Source organism: Entelurus aequoreus, linkage group LG06 (genome assembly GCF_033978785.1).
Source record: "Entelurus aequoreus isolate RoL-2023_Sb linkage group LG06, RoL_Eaeq_v1.1, whole genome shotgun sequence".
Taxonomy (NCBI): domain Eukaryota; kingdom Metazoa; phylum Chordata; class Actinopteri; order Syngnathiformes; family Syngnathidae; genus Entelurus; species Entelurus aequoreus.
Window position 1 is genome coordinate 39,509,402 of NC_084736.1, and position 19,694 is coordinate 39,529,095.

General features: G+C 39.0%; 1 protein-coding gene across 1 annotated transcript; it reads right to left on the reverse strand.

The window, feature by feature from the left end:
• Window positions 1-3,860: 3,860 nt before the first annotated feature.
• On the reverse strand, window positions 3,861-19,439 carry zgc:101858 (uncharacterized protein LOC449555 homolog). The gene is made up of 8 exons (XM_062049511.1): window positions 19,307-19,439; window positions 11,118-11,291; window positions 8,296-8,474; window positions 8,133-8,226; window positions 4,459-4,528; window positions 4,360-4,396; window positions 4,231-4,294; window positions 3,861-4,070 (listed from the first exon to the last, which is right to left on the reverse strand). The coding sequence occupies exons 1-8, from the start codon at window positions 19,328-19,330 to the stop codon at window positions 3,912-3,914; spliced, it is 801 nt and encodes a 266-aa protein (XP_061905495.1). The 5' UTR covers window positions 19,331-19,439; the 3' UTR covers window positions 3,861-3,911.
• Window positions 19,440-19,694: the final 255 nt, after the last annotated feature.

The window sequence follows — 19,694 nt, forward strand, 5'->3', positions numbered from 1 at the left end:
GTCCGTTACCTGTATATATGTATATATATATATATACATATATATGGATATATACATAATATATATATACATATATATATGTATATATATACATATATCTGTATATACTGTGTGTATATATATATATATATATATATATATATATATGTATATATATATATATATATGTATATATATACATATATCTGTATATACTGTGTGTATATATATATATATATATATATATATATATATATATACACATATATATGTATATACGTATATATATATATATATATATATCTCTTTTTTCTATTGTGGATCACGGATTTGTATGTTAAACCACCTCGGATACTATATCCTGTTGAAAATGAGAGTCGAGAACGCGAAATGGACATTCACAGGGACTTTTATCTCCACGACAATACATCGGTGAAGCACTTTAGCTACGGAGCTAACGTGATAGCATCGTGCTTAAATGCAGATAGAAACAAAATAAATAAGCCCCTGACTGGAAGGATAGACAGAAGATCAACAATACTACTATCAGGAGACACCGAACCAAACACTGGACCTGTAACCACATGGTTAATGCTGTGCCGCCTGTCGAAGCCTAGCAATGCTGTTGCTAACGACGCCATTGAAGCTAACTTAGCTCCGGGACCTCGTCAGAGATATGATAAAAACATTAGCGCTCCACATACGCCAGCCCTCATCTGCTCATCAACACCCGTGCTCACCTGCGTTCCAGCAATCGACGGCGCGACTTCACCCGATCATCGATGCGGTCGGCGGCTAGCGTCGGATAGCGCGTCTGCTATCCAACTCAAAGTCCTTCTGGTTGTGTTGCTGCAGCCAGCCGCTAATACACCGATCCCACCTACAGCTTTCTTCTTTGCTGTCTTCATTGTTCATTAAAAAATTGCAAAATATTCACCAACACAGATGTCCAGAATACTGTGGAATTTTGCGATGAAAACAGAGCTGTTTGTATTGTGATACTATGTGTCCGAATACTTCCGCTTCAACCGTCGAAGTCACGCGCAAACGTCATCATACATAGACGTTTTCAACCGGAAGTTTCCCCGGAAATTTAACATTGCACTTTATAAGTTAATGCGGCCGTATTGGCATGTGTTGCAATGTTAAGATTTCATCATTGATATATAAACTATCAGACTGCGTGGTCGGTAGTAGTGGGTTTCAGTAGGCATTTAAGAAAAACTTTTCTCAACCAGCTATTGCAAGGAATTTAGGGATTTCACCATCTACGGTCTGTAATATCATCAAAAGGTTCAGAGAATCTGGAGAAATCACTGCACGTAAGCAGCTAAGCCTGTGACCTTTGATCCTTCAGGCTGTACTGCATCAACAAGCGACATCAGTGTGTAAAGGATATCACCACATGGGCTCAGGAACACTTCAGAAACCCACTGTCAGTAACTACAGTTGGTCGCTACATCTGTAAGTGCAAGTTAAAACTCTCCTATGCAAGGCGAAAACCGTTCATCAACAACACCCAGAAACGCCGTCGGCTTCGCCTGGCCTGAGCTCATCTAAGATGGACTGATACAAAGTGGAAAAGTGTTCTGTGGTCTGAAGAGTCCACATTTCAAATTGTTTTTGGAAACTGTGAATGTCGTGTCCTCCGGACCAAAGAGTAAAAGAACCACAAAGTTGAAAAGCCAGCATCTGTGATGATATGGGGGTGTATTAGTGCCATTAATGCTGAAAGGTATTTACAGGTTTTGGAGCAACATATGTTGCCATCCAAGCCACGTTACCATGAACACCCCTGCTTATTTCAGCAAGACAATGCCAAGCCACGTGTTACATCAACGTGGCTTCATAGTAAAAGAGTGCGGGTACTAGACTGGCCTGCCTGTAGTCCAGACCTGTCTCCCATTGAAAATGTGTGGCGCATTATGAAGCCTAAAATACCACAATGGAGACCCCCGGACTGTTGAACAACTTAAGCTGTACATCAAGCAAGAATGGGAAGGAATTCCACCTGAGAAGCTTAAAAAATGTGTCTCCTCAGTTCCCAAACGTTTACTGAGTGTTGTTAAAAGGAAAGGCCATGTAACACAGTGGTGAACATGCCCTTTCCCAACTACTTTGGCATGTGCTGCAGCCATGAAATTCTTAGTTAATTATTTGCAAAAAAAAAATAAAGTTTGAGTTTGAACATCAAATATCTTTTGTTTGTAGTGCATTCAATTGAATATGGGTTGAAAAGGATTTGCAAATCATTGTATTCCGTTTATATTTACATCCAACACAATTTCCCAACTCATATGGAAACGGGGTTTGTATGTACATATATATATATACATACATACTGTATATATATACATACATATATATACATATATACTGTATATATATACATACATATATACACATACATATACATACACATACATGTGTGTGTATGTAAAAACACACACACTCATACGTAAATAGTTGTATAATTATTTATTGTATTATATATATATCAGTGACGTGCTGTGAGGTTAATGGCTGGTGAGGCACTGACTTCATAGCAGTCAGATTTACAAACATATGAACCCTAAAGAGTATCTTATTCACCATGTGATTGGCAGCAGTTAACGGGTTATATTTAAAAGCTCATACCAGCATTCTTTACACATACAAACTGTAGCACACAAAAAAGCACATTTAATAAAAAAAACATTATTATGGTCTTACCTTTCTTGCTGGACATCCACACAGCCAGCCTTTGCGTGTGTACCACGCCGTTTGAAAAGAACGGGTGTTCTGTCCCGAAGTCAAAAGCAAACCTTTTAGCTCCGGCGTTGGTCTACCTTTAATTTATTACCTCCTGCTTCGATTGAAAGTCCAGTTTAGAAAACTGTTTTATTTTACATATGTAATCCTCCATGTTTTTAATAAAAGTTCAGGCGAGAGGAAATAAACAATCTCTGCACTTGACTTGCTAACTTTTTTTTCTTTTCTTCTGCGGCCGAGGAATGATCTCTGGGATCACTACCGCCCTCTACCACCAGGAGGCCGGATTACTGCGCGCCTCAGCCAGTACGTCTTTTGCAGCAGTTTAATGAATGCTCAGCACAAAAAATACGTTACACACATACAGTTGTTGACAAAATACATTGTACATTATATACCTCAGCTAACTAAACTATGCCATAGTTTAGTTAGCTGATATAATTCATATAGCAATACAGTCTCACTGCACAGCAGGCCAGCAGTTAGCCGAGTCATTGCGCACAATCCATGTTGAGGCACAACTGAGTGACGTGCCTCAACTGGCTGCTGATCACCCCACCGTCTCTTCTCAGTATTTGAACGGCAAATGTGAAAATAAAAATAAAAATAATCTAAAACTGGTGATGTTAAATGGAAAATAACTTTAGTATAATCACTGGAAACATATAACAATTTAATAACTTTTTTTTCTTTTTACATTTTTTTTCTTTCCATGGCAGGTGAGGCCCAGCCTCCCCTGCCTCTACTGACTGCACGTCACTGGTATATATATATATATATATCGTTTTTATATTATTGTATAATATATTCATATTATGTTTTTATTTAATAACATATATATATAATTTATCCATTGAATATAATATTCTTTATATGTATTATTTGAGCATTTTCTTGAACATTTTGGAGCAGATCTGGTAGGACAGAGCAGCTGTACCTACTGTTGTGGCCAACATGGAGAAAGAAAGAGGTGACACCTGATGCCGCAACTCTTCTATACCTTAAGGGAATATTATACAACATCATAAAACAACTGTTCAATCTTTTGTATTTTCTAAAGGATACAGCAGTATATAATGATGTGTAATATATTGTATGTTGGTATCCTATTTGAATCATTGAAGAGAAAAACATGAACATGACATCTGGCATGTGCTTTATTACGATTAGTACCGTTAAGGTCATCGCGGGCACATAGCATGGCGTCCCCCGTCGATGGGGAGGTTGACTCCGGTGATGAAACTGGCAGCGTCCGATGCCAGGAAGGCGATGCTGTGAGCCACCTCGTCCACCTGGCCAGGCCGGCCCATGGCGTGCGTCTGCTTGGACTTCTCAAGAAACTGAAAGTAGCAGAAGAAACAATGACGGTGTATCGTAAGGAAGAATCAATAGGCTAAGAACAATGTTGTGTCCATCAAATATATCTTTTTTGTCAGGGCCGATACTGATACCAATTATTGGTAGACAAGGAGGCCAATATTTAGATATACAAAAATGTACCTGAGCATACTGATCTTCATTCAGTCCCGCTCTTTTGTGGACGTCTGTGACAATCACACCAGGACTGAAAAAGAAGCCAGAACATCAACGACTCTCCAGTTTGTATGAACGCAAGGTCATTAAACGCACCACACAGAGTTCACTCGAACTTGCTTGGATGCCAGTTCTGCAATGAAAAGTTGTTTAGTTTGTTTGTGACTTTCTTTCTGGACGGAAGTGCGGACTCACCCAAAGCCACGCAGCGTGTGAACTGGTCAATGGCGGACTTGGACATGCAGTAGGCCAGCACACCTGGGAACTGCCAAGAGAACAACGAGTCAACACACCGATCCAATATTGATATCAGTAGTCAGCGGAAACATGTCCTCCAATAAACACACAAGGTTGTTTTTTCTTCTATTTCAGTCAAAAGGTCAACATGATAGGCTATAAGTTACTAGGGGCTGGCAGCTACTCAACAGCTAAGCACACAAGCTAGACATACGTAATAAGTGTCATTAATTGAACAATATTGCAGTGTAAAACAGCACAATTGTCAATACAAACAAGTATCAAATATTACTCACAGATACAAAATTTCCAAGGCAGAACAAATTAATAAGTATCCAGTAACAAATGTTTCCGCATCATTCGACTTGGACTTAGACAAACTTTAATGATCCACAAGGGAAATTGTTCCCCACAGTAGCTCAGTTACAAAGGATGGAAAGGATAATACAGGTATAAAATAGACTAAAAATGTACCATAGTAGCAATATCACTCATTGTGTTAGCCATCACCAAAAATGATTCCTGGGCGCGGCCACCGCTGCTGCCCACTGCTCCCCTCACCTCCCAGGGGGTGAACAAGGGGATGGGTCAAATGCAGAAGACAAATTTCAACACACCTAGTGTGTGTGCGACAATCATTGGTACTTTAACTTTAACTTAACTTAATATAAAATATAACATATGTAATATTCACATAATATATGTACAGTATATGATATATACTGATATATTATATGTTTATACCATATATAACAATTACCATGTACAATATTACAGTATATGTAACAGCGTCATTAGCTTATTTTTAATGAATTATTGTGAACATCCCAGATATTATCGGGCATCCCTAAAAAAAATACAAACAATGACTTTCCTGTGAATTCATTTTATTACAAAATATGCACCAAAGAAATTTAAGGTTTAAAGGCCTACTGAAACCCACTACTACCGACCACGCAGTCTGATAGTTTAAATATCAATGATGAAATCTTAACATTGCAACACATGCCAATACGGCCGGGTTAACTTATAAAGTGCAATTTTAAATTTCCTGGGAAATATCCGGTTGAAAACGTCTCGGTATGACGTTTGCGCATGACGTCACAGAGTGAACGGAAGTATTGGCACACCATTGTGTCCCAATACAAACAGCTCTGTTTATCAAAAAATTCCACAGTATTCTGGACATCTGTGTTGGTGAATCTTTTGCAATTTGTTTAACGAACAATGAAGACTGCAAAGAAGAAAGCTGTAGGTGGGATCGGTGTATTAGCAGCGGACTACAGCAACACAACCAGGAGGACTTTGAGATGGATAGCAGACGCGCTACCGTGAGTACAGCTTTGGCTTCCAAACATTTGATTGCTTACCCGTACGTGCGTTGCGCTATGTGCATGTCACGTACGTAACTTTGGGGAAATATATGTTTCTTGGCGACTCTGATGGCGGCCGGGGTGTCGTCGAAAGCTACAACGCCCGCCGCCGCACCGCTGTCCTCACCTGTCCTCACCTTGACTTCTTCCGTCTCCGGGCCGCCGACCGCATCGGTGATCGGGTAAAGTCCTTCGTCGCGCCGTCGATCGCTGGAACGCAGGTGAGCACGGGTCGTGATGAGCAGATGAGAGCTGGCGTAGGTGCAGAGCTAATGTTTTTAGCAAAGCTCTGTCGAGGTCCCGCAGCTAAGTTAGCTTCAATGGCGTCGTTAGCAACAGCATTGTTGAGCTTCGACAGGCTGGAAAGCATTAACCGTGTAGTTACATGTCCATGGTTTAATAGTATTGTTGATTTTCTGTCTATCCTTCCAGTCAGGGGTTTATTTCTTTTGTTTCTATCTGCATTTAAGCACAATACTATCACTTTAGCTCCGTAGCTAAAGAGCTTCGCCGATGTTTTGTCATGGAGATAAAAGTCACTGTGAATGTCCATTTCGCGTTCTCGACTCTCATTTTCAAGAGGTTATAGTATCCGAGGTGGTTTAAAATACAAATCCATGATCCACAATAGAAAAAGGAGAAAGTGTGGAATCCAATGAACCCTTGTACCTAAGTTACGGTCAGAGCGAAAAAAGATACGTCCTGCACTGCACTCTAGTCCTTCACTCTCACGTTCCTCATCCACAAATCTTTCATCCTCGCTCAAATTAATGGGGTAATCGTCGCTTTCTTGGTCCGAATCGCTCTCGCTGCATTGAAAACAATGGGGAAATGTGAGGAGCCCTTCAACCTGTGATGTCACGCTACTTCCGGTACAGGCAAGGCTTTTTTTAATCAGCGACCAAAAGTTGCGAACTTTATCGTCGATGTTCTCTACTAAATCCTTTTAGCAAAAATATGGCAATATCGTGAAATGATCAAGTATGACACATAGAATGGATCTGCTATCCCCGTTTAAACCAAAAAATTTCATTTCAGTAGGCCTTTAATTAAAAATGATAAAAAATTGTTTTACATAAGGAATTTAAGTGTAATTTTTTTTTGTAATGGAGCCTCCAAATAAAATTGTGCTGGTAGCCCATATTTAGCTTATGACTGAGTATCTGATGTAATATTAATATTAGCTTCTCTTCACAACAGACATCACAATATTGAAGACTGTGTTGAACCATACAGGTTCCATCTAGTACATTATTGCTTAGTCAAAAATAGGGATGTATATTGTTACAATTTTATCGATACCAAAATGCTTATTCCTTATCGATACCGGTACTTATCAGTACTATATGTAACATGTGTAAACAGAGATGTCAAAAAATGCATTTGTTATGACCATTGTTACTAGCACAAGAGGTTGTACACCAGCAGCATCATGTAACATCTCACAGCACGGAAGTCTTATCGACACTTATTTTTAGTGAATATTTAGGCCTACCATGCTACTGTGTTTTAATGTTGGTCATGATGGTGGTACTTGGAGCGCCAAGTTTGAAAACCACTGATATAAATCAACACAATCACTTAGCATGTTATCATTTAAGCAAGGTGTTTTGATGCTAGGCGATGGAGCAACTTTATGGATGTTTATATTATTTTATGTTTCACATTTTTTCATATTGGCCTGTGGATTACTGGATCACTAGGAAGACGGTAGACAAAGCACGCAAACTCTTTAGCGTGGGACTTTTGAGGAGGAAATATAGTTGCATTACCAACTTTTGTTGCTTCCTTATTTGTCATATTGGCCTGTGGATTACTGGATCACTAGGAAGACGGTTGACAAAGCACGCAAACTCTTTTTAGCGTGGGACTTTTGAGGAGGAAATATAGTTGCGTTACCAACTTTTGTTGCTTCCTTATTTGTCATTATTAGTCTTTTCTCATAAATAGCAGCTGCAAGTGACTGTGACAGCTTGTAATAATTACGACTGTCAACTGGTTAAAAGTACTGATAGCTGTATCATTTGTCCAGAATCAGTCCTCCTGGACCCACCCACCCTATTAGGAACCAGTACCTAAAAGTACCGGTATTCAGACTACTCAGACAGTGCATTAAAAGTGATTTATACTAAATGTGTGTGGTTTGAAGAGGTTTTGAAGATGCTCCATGTCTTTGTGGAGCTCTACACTCTACAAACCCTTGATGAGTGGTCACCAGGTGTACCTGAGTAAATACTGGTAATGAGATGGTACCCATACCGATCTCTGTCCGTTGACGCTGGATACGTTGACGATGGAGCCTTTGGTTTTGATCAGGTGAGGCACACAGAGTTGAGTCAGGTGGTACACGGATCTGCAAAGCGGGAACAATTATGCCTGACTTGACAACGTGGCATGGGCACGTCGCCATGGTGACACCGACCTGACGTTGATGTTCATGACCCTGTCGTACGTCGCCAAGTCCGAGGTCTCGATGCCACCCATGGCCAAGACACCGGCGCTGTTCACCAGGACATCCAGTCGGCCGAAACGTGCGATAACGTCCTCCACTGTTCTCTTCACCGTGTACTCGTCAGTCAGGTCGCCTGGCACCAGCAGGGGCTGCATGGTGAAGGACATAAACGAATCGAGTCTTTTGAACGGCTCTTTAAAAAGACCAATGAGAACCGTTTTTATGCACATGCAAATTCAGCCTAAGCAATTTCCCAACCTGCACGTGCTAACTGGACCAGAAAATGAGTCAGAGTTCAGAAAAAAATTGCAGCATTATATATGTATATACATTTATGTACACATACGTATATACATATACACAAATATACATATAAATATACACATGTATGTACAAACCCAGTTTCCATATGAGTTGGGAAATTGTGTTAGATGTAAATATAAACGGAATACAATGATTTGCAAATCCTTTCAAACCCATATTCAATTGAATGCACTACAAAGACAAGATATTTGATGTTCAAACTCAAACTTTTTTTTTTTTTGCAAATAATAATAAACTTAAAATTTCATGGCTGCAACACGTGCCAAAGTAGTTGGGAAAGGGCATGTTCACCACTGTGTTACATCACCTTTTCTTTTAACAACATTCAGTAAACGTTTGGGAACTGAGGAGACACATTTTTTAAGCTTCTCAGGTGGAATTCTTTCCCATTCTTGCTTGATGTATGGCTTAAGTTGTTCAACAGCGGGCACGGCGTGGCGAAGTTGGTAGAGTGGCTGTGCCAGCAATCGGAGTGTTGCTGGGTTCAATTCCCACCTTCTACCTTCCTAGTCACGTCCGTTGTGTCCTTGGGCAAGACACTTCACCCTTGCTCCTGATGGCTGCTGGTTAGCGCCTTGCATGGCAGCTCCCGCCATCAGTGTGTGAATGTGTGTGTGAATGGGTAAATGTGGGAATACTGTCAAAGCGCTTTGAGTACCTTGAAGGTAGAAAAGCGCTATACAAGTACAACCCATTTATCATTTATCATTTAACAGTCCGGGGGTCTCCGTTGTGGTATTTTAGGTTTCATAATGCGCCACACATTTTCAATGGGAGACAGGTCTGGACTACAGGCAGGCCAGTCTAGTACCCGCACTCTTTTACTATGAAGCCGCGTTGATGTAACACGTGGCTTGGCATTGTCTTGCTGAAATAAGCAGGGGGCGTCCATGGTAACGTTGCTTGGATGGCAACATATGTTGCTCCAAAACCTGTATGTACCTTTCAGCATTAATGGCACCTTCACAGATGTGTAAGTTACCCATGTCTTAGGTACTAATACACCCCCATACCATCACAGATGCTGGCTTTTCAACTTTGCGCCTATAACAATCCGGATGGTTCTTTTCCTTTTTGGTCCGGAGGACACGACGTCCACAGTTTCCAAAAACAATTTGAAATGTGGACACGTCAGACCACAGAACACTTTTCCACTTTGTATCAGTCCATCTTATATGAGTTTAGGCCCAGCGAAGCCGACGGCGTTTCTGGGTGTTGTTGATAAACGGTTTTCGCCTTGCTTAGGAGAGTTTTAACTTGCACTTAGAGATGTAGCAACCAACTGTAGTTACTGACAGTGGGTTTCTGAAGTGTTCCTGAGCCCATGTGGTGATATCCTTTACACACTGATGTCGCTTGTTGATGCAGTACAGCCTGAGGGATCGAAGGTCACAGGCTTAGCTGCTTACGTGCAGTGATTTCTCCAGATTCTCTGAACCCTTTGATGATATTACGGACCGTAGATGGTGAAATCCCTAAATTCCTTGCAATAGCTGGTTGAGAAAGGTTTTTCTTAAACTGTTCAACAATTTGCTCACGCATTTGTTGACAAATTGGTGACCCTCGCCCCATCCTTGTTTGTGAATGACTGAGCATTTCATGGAATCTACTTTTATACCCAATCATGGCACCCACCTGTTCCCAATTTGCCTGTTCACCTGTGGGATGTTCCAAATAAGTGTTTGATGAGCATTCCTCAACTTTATCAGTATTTATTGCCACCTTTCCCAACTTCTTTGTCACGTGTTGCTGGCATCAAATTCTAAAGTTAATGATTATTCGCAAAAAAAATTTTTTTATCAGTTTGAACATCAAATATGTTGTCTTTGTAACATATTCAACTGAATATGGGTTGAAAATGATTTGCAAATCATTGTATTCCGTTTATATTTACATCTAACAGAATTTCCCAACTCATATGGAAACGGGGTTTGTAAATATGTTTTAATTGTAATTTAATTTTTTTCTAAAGAGTAGTAGTTCAAGCGTACAGACATTAGGTATGTATAATAGTATAATGTTTTCTTATTTTTATTATAGTTGTATTTATATTTTTTGTATCCATTGATACATTTTATTCGTATAGATTGTGTGTTGTTTCCTACGTTTGTTAAAATGCTACATATTTTTTGAGGTGAGGGAAAATTCAAACTGATGATGTCACTGCCAAACATGGATATGTGCCACCACCTAATGAAACGTTTACCATAACAAAACAACAACAAATGTTATTTTAGCCAATGTCTCTGAATAGTTCCCACCAAAACAGTAAAAAATTATTCTGTTTTACATTTTATCGTATAACCAATGATTGTTTCATTGATGAAAAGTTGCTTTCAAAACAACAACAAGGAAGGGCCCCTCAGGAACCAGCTCCCATCAAAGAGCCATAAGTCTCATCCTTATGGTAAATATTCATCAACTGGAGATAGAACACATCACACAGACCATCAGTGGATTGTCAATACCTCAGCTCCAGCGCCACATTCGGCACAATCCTTGGCGACTTTCTTCAGACTTTCCAGGTCTCTGCCATTGAGCGCGAGCTCCGCGCCCATCTTAGCGAACAGGACAGACGTACCTGCACCGATGCCGGAGCTGGCACCTGTGATCAGGCACACCTTTCCCTTCAGGGAGGACACCTGCAACAAAACCCGCATGCTAACTTTTGGTACCAATACAAAGCATGCAGAAACAATTTTAAAACCAATCACAGACACGCTGACAGCCGATCAGGTGACAGTATCAACTTTTAAGTTTGGTTGCGACATCTTGTTGTCTCGCGCTTGATTCTTTGCGTGGAATGAAAAGAGAAAGTGAAAATGAAATAAATAAAACAGGAAGTTTGGCACTTTTTGGATATTTGTAAACAGACCGTAGTCAGACCAATATGGTCTGTAAATGATGCAAGGCGCTCGTCCCCACCAAGACTGAGAATACCACACCACCTTAGCTCACCCTTTAGAGCACAGCTGTAACTTCCTGGCTCTAAACCTGCAGAAAATAGTTCTTCTCAGGTTTCTCCATGTTTACATTTTCACACTTTGCACTATTTTCTTACATATTCCTTATTTTTGTACCTGCATTTTAAGAGTTTATTGTTAAGTGTTCAATGTGATTTTACTATTTTGTTTACATTGTTTGATTGTTTTTGTTGACATTTCCTTTCTGCCTTGATAGCTGAAGGCATTCTAATCAGAGTTAGGTTACAATATAAATTAAAATCCATTACATTTCACCAATACATTTCATATATTTTTCTCATGCTCCTTATTTGCAATTAGAAATATCAAAATGTATTCATATCGACCGATATAAAACACTTACATCGTGATACAGTTTTGCCCTTGTCCAAGTCTATTAAAGTCTATTAAATCAAGTCTATTACAAGTCTATTAAATCCGATAACGGAGCCCTGCACGTTGGCCAATACTGATATTGATCAGATATGAATCATACAAACTTATATCATTTTGTATTGAGGAATGTTAAAAAGTGAAATGAGTCAAACAGAACAATGCTGGGTATGAAAAACGCTAACCTATTTATTATTAGGTCTCTGGAATGGACTTAGGCTGTCTTTAAGTTAAAGTGGAGAGGTAAGTGATTTTTGGCGACACAATAATTCCTTTAGTACTGCCCCTGAGGCAGTAAGTTAAGATGCGGACACATTTGTTATTGGATAATTTCTAACACACTTCTGCCTTGGAGACTGTGTAAGTAATATGGAATGGACTTATGCTGTCTTTTAGGGTTAGTGGAGCTGTAATTGTTTTTTGGTTTTTGAATGATGCGGACACGTTTGTTGCTTTCTAATATGCTTCTGCCTTGGAGACTTTATGTGTGTAAGTAATATGCAACTATGATTATTTGATACTTGTACATATTGACCAATGTCACGTTTTACACTGCAATGCTGTTTAATTAAGGCAGTGCTTCTTCATTATATTCTGTTACGTATCATTTGTCAATAAAATTGTTATAAGTACACCTCTGCATAACATTGTATCCTTATTAACATTAAATAAAACAAAAGAGAAAGACATAGATCAACTTACAACAAATAATAACAATATTAACATTGCTTTAAAGTGCATCAATTTGCCTGAAATGAAAACAAATCTTATATAACAAAAACAAATTGTTGACCGCCTTCAGCCATATGATACTGAGAAATACAATTAAGCAGACCCAATAAATAATAATGCATTCAAATTGATCAGCAACATTAACTCAGGAGCATAAAATATAAAACACTTTGACCTATGAAACTAAAACGAATAAAACCATTTGTGACGATTTTTCTTTTTAACAAATCAAAATGAGGAAGTCAGGATTCATGGCTACAATGAGCATGTTTTGTAGTGCTCAGTTTTTTTCAAAGCGTGATACTTCATGATACTGATAAAGCATGTTCCCCGGCAGGCACGTGCACACATAGGGCCCTATGAGTGCTTGAGCCCCTGCCCTTTTTTGCCTCGTCTTAAAAAGTGCCCTCTGCCTGTGTGTGTGTGTGTGTTTTTTTTTTGTTTTTGTTTTTTTAAACAACATTAATAAATTCCTGTCAGGGATGTAAAAAAAAAAAACAGCAGTACAAAAACTCCACGTTTTCTTGTAGTACGGGGTTGTTTGAGCCTGCCGCTTCCGCCAGAGAGAGAGAGAGGGCGAGTGAGTGAGTAAGTGAGAGGAGAGAGAGCCAAGTTACTGCGCCCCTCAGGAGACGTGACAGTGGAGCAACTTGAACCTGTGAGTTATGGTCTAGTCGCCGTCCACTTATTCAGCATCTAATAGTAATTTTTCAGAAAAACGCTGTATTATTCTATTATTCAATGTGTCAGCTTCTGTTTTTGCCGGACGTCAGAGCACGGCGCATCAATTGAGCACGGCACATCAAGTCCGCACAGAGCAGAGCGGATCGTGCGGGACAGGAAGTAGTGTACAAAATACAAAATAAAACACCGGGTTAATTTTCAAAATAAAATGCACTGTGTTTACGGCGGATCACATTTCTTTCACAGTAAAGTTTTAGATATAAAGTTTATTGTGACTTTGCTATTACTGTGTGGGTTAACAAAATAATAATAATAATACTGATAATAATAACAATAATAATAATAAGAAGAGTGGTGATAATAATAATAATAATTATTATTATTATTATTAATAATAATAATTTCAGCATTCTGGGGATATAAGATGTAGGTTATCTGTTAGGAATATTACCATCTGTATTTAAACTTCATTCATGTTGATTATGCCTGCAGCACAATGCCAAAAAAAGAAAGGATACAGCCCTCTACTGGCCCCTGGTCCATATTTTTGGCTCTGTATTGCGTTTCAGTTGTTTAGTCTGAGCATTAAAGGCCTACTGAAATGAATTTTTTTTATTTAAACGGGGATAGCAGATCTATTCTATGTGTCATACTTGATCATTTCGCGATATTGTCATATTTTTGCTGAAAGGATTTAGTATAGAACAACGACGATAAAGATTGCAACTTTTGGTATCTGATAAAAAAAGGCTTGCCCCTACCGGAAGTAGCGTGACGTAGTCAGTTGAACATATACGCAAAGTTCCCTATTGTTTACAATGATGGCCGCATGAAGTGAGAGAGATTCGGACCGAGAAAGCGACAATTTCCCCATTAATTTGAGCGAGGATGAAAGATTTGTGGATGAGTAAAGTGCAAGTGAAGGACTAGTGGGGAATTGAAGCTATTCAGATAGGGAAGATGCTGTGAGAGCCGGGGGTAACCTGATATTCAGCTGGGAATGACTACAACAGTAAATAAACACAAGACATATATATACTCTATTAGCCACAACACAACCAGGCTTATATTTAATATGCCACAAATCAATCCTGCATAAAAACACCTACGTGTTTGTTATGCTAGCTCCTCTGCTAGCTCCTAGCTCCATAGAACACGCCAATACAATTCAAACACCTGATCAACACACATAATCACTCAGCCCAAAAGACTGTTCACCTAACCCAAGGTTCATAAAGCTTATATATTTTTAAAAAGTTACGTACGTGACGCGCACATACGGTCAAGCTATCAAATGTTTAGCAGCCAAGGCTGCATACTCACGGTACCTGATATTCAGCTGGGAATGACTACAACAGTAAATAAACACAAGACATATATATACTCTATTAGCCACAACACAACCAGGCTTATATTTAATATGACACAAATTAATCCTGCATAAAAACACCTGCGTGTTTGTTATGCTAGCTCCTAGCTCCTATGCTAGCTCCTAGCTCCATAGAACACGCCAATACAATTCAAACACCTGATCAACACACACAATCACTCAGCCCAAAAGACCGTTCACCTAACCCAAGGTTCATAAAGCTCATATATTTTAAAAAAGTTACGTACGTGACGCGCACGTACGGTCAAGCTATCAAATGTTTAGCAGCCAAGGCTGCATACTCACGGTACCTGGTATTCAGCTGGGAATGACTAAAACAGTAAATAAACACAAGACATATATTTACTCTATTAACCACAACACAACCAGGCTTATATTTAATATGACACAAATTAATCCTGCATAAAAACACCTACGTCTTTGTTATGCTAACTCCTAGCTCCTATGCTAGCTCCTAGCTCCATAGAACACGCCAATACAATTCAAACACCTGATCAACACACACAATCACTCAGCCCAAAAGACCGTTCACCTAACCCAAGGTTCATAAAGCTTATATATCCAAATCAAAGTAATCCTGGTAAGAGTCTGTGTTGTCCCAGTTCTCTACAGGCGTCTGTGTATCGAAGTCAAAAGTCCTCCTGGTTAGAGTCTCTGTTATCCGAGTTCTTCCATCTTGACTGCATCTTTCGGGAATGTAAACAAAGAAGCGCCGGCTGTGTACTGTTGTTGCTGACTACGTTCGAAAAATACGTCCGTTTCGCACCGACAAGTTTCTTCTTTGCTTGCTCATCTTCTTTCTCCATAATGCAATGAACATGATTGCAACAGATTCACGAACACAGATGTCCAGAATACTGTGGAATTATGAAATGAAAACAGAGCTTTTTCGTATTGGCTTCAATGTGGAAGGCATACCCGTGTTCCCCGGGCTACGTCACGCGCATACGTCATCCTCAGAGGCGTTTCGAACCGGAAGTTTAGCGGCAAATTTAAAATGTCACTTTATAACTTAACCCGGCCATATTGGCATGTGTTATAATGTTAAGATTTCATCATTGATATATAAACTATCAGACTGCGTGGTCGGTAGTAGTGGGTTTCAGTAGGCCTTTAAGTGAGAAAGACCATAAGTTACAACTTGATGGTGTTTTCATCAAGTTAAGGGAAGAAGGACAGATTTTCACATTGAAGTTTTTTCAATTTGGGTATTTATTTTTGTATTTTTTTTCAAAGTTCATGTTGCACTGTTCAATGTTCAATATTAAAGTGCTTATCTTTAACAATAAATAGCCTAATAATAAACCAGTGTTTTGTTGCTTGTCATGTCTTCCAAGCCTATGATAATGTGAATTAACTCATTATGACCATAATTTGTTGACACAAAATAAATGGCAATCACTTTTACCTACAAAGGACACACAGCTAAGTAGTTAGCTTCCTATTAGCAAATTTAATTTTACATTAATTTCCATATTGTGTATAGGACAAAAAAAAATTCCTGCCCTTTTCTGACTTTGAGCCCCTGCCCCTCTATAATCATGTGCACGTCCCTGTTCCCCGGGTAACACGCACCCCAACTATCTGAGAAGGTCTGAATTAAGGACACTTATTATGTATGTCTAGCGTGTGCGCTATTGTGTGCTGAGCTGTTGTGTAGCTGCTAGCTCCCTAAAGCCTAGCACATACCTGGGCAAAATACAGCCCACTGGCCACAAGCGGCCCATTAAGATTTCCAATCCGGCCCGCCGGACGTTCTATATCATTCTTTTAGACCTTTAACATCAAAACTGTAGTCACCATTATGATGTGCAGTGATGTTTTTAAATGACCGTAAGTCTTGAACTACAGAAAGTATTTCAATGGTCGAAATCTGCACTTTTGAGTGTTATAGGAGTTATTACGGTAATCTAGGTCACAGCAGCTCAGACCAGGAACAAAGCAGAGTGGGCGAGGTTTGTTTTTGGAGCAGCCAGCCCCAAACACATGTGTCAGGAACAGATGTGGAAGCATATTATTACAACAAATATCTGCATAAAAGTGATAATATAGCATATTGTAGGTGTTTATTACACTTTGCATTCATATTTTGTTAAATTTTTGTTGTGTTTTGCTTCATTGTAAAAGATGTCTATGGAGGAGCTGGTCTGAGAAGTAAAATATGTTCATATGTTGTTAATATTCAGTGTTTTATTGTTTTTAGTTAATATTGTAAATCCCACTTTCTTTATTTTCATGTACATTTTGGGTGTCCCATTCAGTAAAAAACTGTAAAATTCCATTTCGTTTTTTTTTAGATGGTCTGTCATAACTTTTTTAGAACTCTATCGGACATTGTGACTTTTGGTATTAGTGTTCCTGAAAAAAAGGGACCCAAACACACATACTGTAAAGCAGCTTTTTACAGCTAAATGTGTATATATAATTTATATACACATACACATTTTTGATTGATTTAAACTTTTTCTAGTAGATTGCACAGTACAGTACATATTCCGTACAATTCACCACTAAATGGTTAACACCCGAATACGTTTTTCAACCTGTTTTAAGTTGGGGTCCACGTTAATCAATTCATGGTACATTGGCCCCCCAGACACATTTCTTGTCTCAATGTTGTGGTTTCCCTCTCTGCATGAAAGTTTAGAATGAGCCTATATTAATGCAGTATGAACAAGAATGTTTTAATGTAGACACATATAATCATCATACTGCTGTTATTATATGCATCAAGTGTTAATTCAAGGCTAAGGCAAAATATCGAGACATATATCGCAGTGTTTCCCACACATTCATTTATTTGTGGCAGCCCGCCACGAAAGAATTACGTACGCCACAAATAAAAAACTATTTTTTTTATTTTTTTTGTCCTGTCCAGCTTCTCAGGCAAATCATATAGTTGATGTAGATGCCCATATAGGCTGTTCAGATTTACGTTACAAAAGAGAAGTGTAGGATACTTCTTTTGTTGCCCTATTTGTATTTGACCACTACTGTTTTCTGTTTATTTGTTACTGACTGTGGCAGGACATCTCTGCCTCTGTTTCACTTTATGTTGCTGGTAAATAATATGGTTGTAGTAGTAGGCTAAAGTTAAATTATTTAGTATGCACTAATTAAAGGGGCAGAGCTTTAAAAGACATTTTAGCTTTTATATTTTATAAGATATATTTTTTGTAAGAACCACAATTAATAAATATATTTCAGTGAATAACTTATTGTTCAAATCTGTATATAAATATGTACATAAAGTGTTGTAATTATATTGTAAAATGGATGGATGGATGGATGGATGGACGTTTAAAACAAAACTGTTATTATTAATTAGTAAGTATACATTTTTTTAGCCTTTTTAGAGAAAATCATATCATTGTAGTAAATTATGCAAATTACTTGATGATGTCATGGTGACCACGCCCATAGCCACGCCCCCACCGCCACAGGTATCTTGGCAGTTTATGGGAAACACTGTATCGCCTAAAAATATCCAGATATTAATAAAAGGCCATATTGCCCAGCCCTATGCGGAAGCACATTTTTACAACAAATATCTGCATAAAAGTGACAATATATCATATTGTAGGTGTTTATTACACTTTGCATTCATATTTTGTTACATTTTTGTTGTGTTTTGCTTCGTTGGAAAAAACGTCTATGGACGAGCTGGTTTGAGAAGTAAAAGATGTTCATATGTTGTTAATATTCAGTGTTTTATTGTTCAGAGTTAATATTGTAAATCCCACTGTCTTTATTTTCATGTACATTTTGGGTGTCCCATTCAGTAAAAAAAAACTGTAAAATTCCATTTAGTTTTTTTTTTTAGGTGGTCTGTCATAACTTTTCTAGAATTCTATCGGACATTGTGACTTTTGGTATTAGTGTTCCTGAATAAAAGGGACCCAAACACATACTGTACAGCAGGTATTTATATAATGTCAACTATCCATCCATCCATCCATTTTTTACCGCTTGTCCCGTTCGGGGTCGCGGGGGGTGCTGGAGATTATCTCAGCTGCATTCTGGCGGAAGGCGGGGTACACCCTGGACAAGTCGCTCCCTCATCACAGGGCCAACACAGATAGACAGACAACATTCACACTCACATTCACACACTAGGGCCAATTTAGTGTTGCCAATCAACCTATCCCCAGGTGCATGTTTTTGGCGGTGGGAGGAAGCCGGAGTACCCGGAGGGAACCCACACAGTCACGGGGAGAACATGCAAACTCCACACAGAAAGATCCCGAGCCCGGGACCTTCGTATTGTGAGGTACATGCACTAACCCCTGTGCCACCGTGCTGCCTTAATGTCAACTAGTACTTCAGTAAATGTTGTTAGATAGTTTTAATGTAACTGCTATAGTATAATTACATTTCAAATTTAGTCGTACACTAATAGTGAGCTCGGCTTCTTCCTACTACTTTTCCGACATGTTGAATCAAGCAAAACGTGTTGTTTCTTATAACGCGCGTCTGGGAGGGAACAGTTACTTACTTTAAACGCGTCCCTGGAGGCCATTTGTGATGTTTTAATGTGTCATTCACTCCGAGCCGACGTGGGGACGTAGCTCTCGTGTCAGCACTTCCGGGGTGAGCTCCGTTTCGAGCTCTGATTGGATTATATTATGTGACGTTTATGTGACGCATGACGTAAGGTCACGTGCTGTATTGTTTCTCCCGACACGTTGACAAGCATACAATTCGCTCGGTAAGCACAATAAATCATTGTTTTATTGACCTAATTATATCAAATTTGTAATTGACTTATAGGTCCTTTTAGGACATGTTGAAGTGCATGTGTTGTATAATATATATTATAAAATAACAATCCATCCATCCACCCATTTTCTACCGCTTGTCCCCTCTGGGGTCGCGGAGGGTGC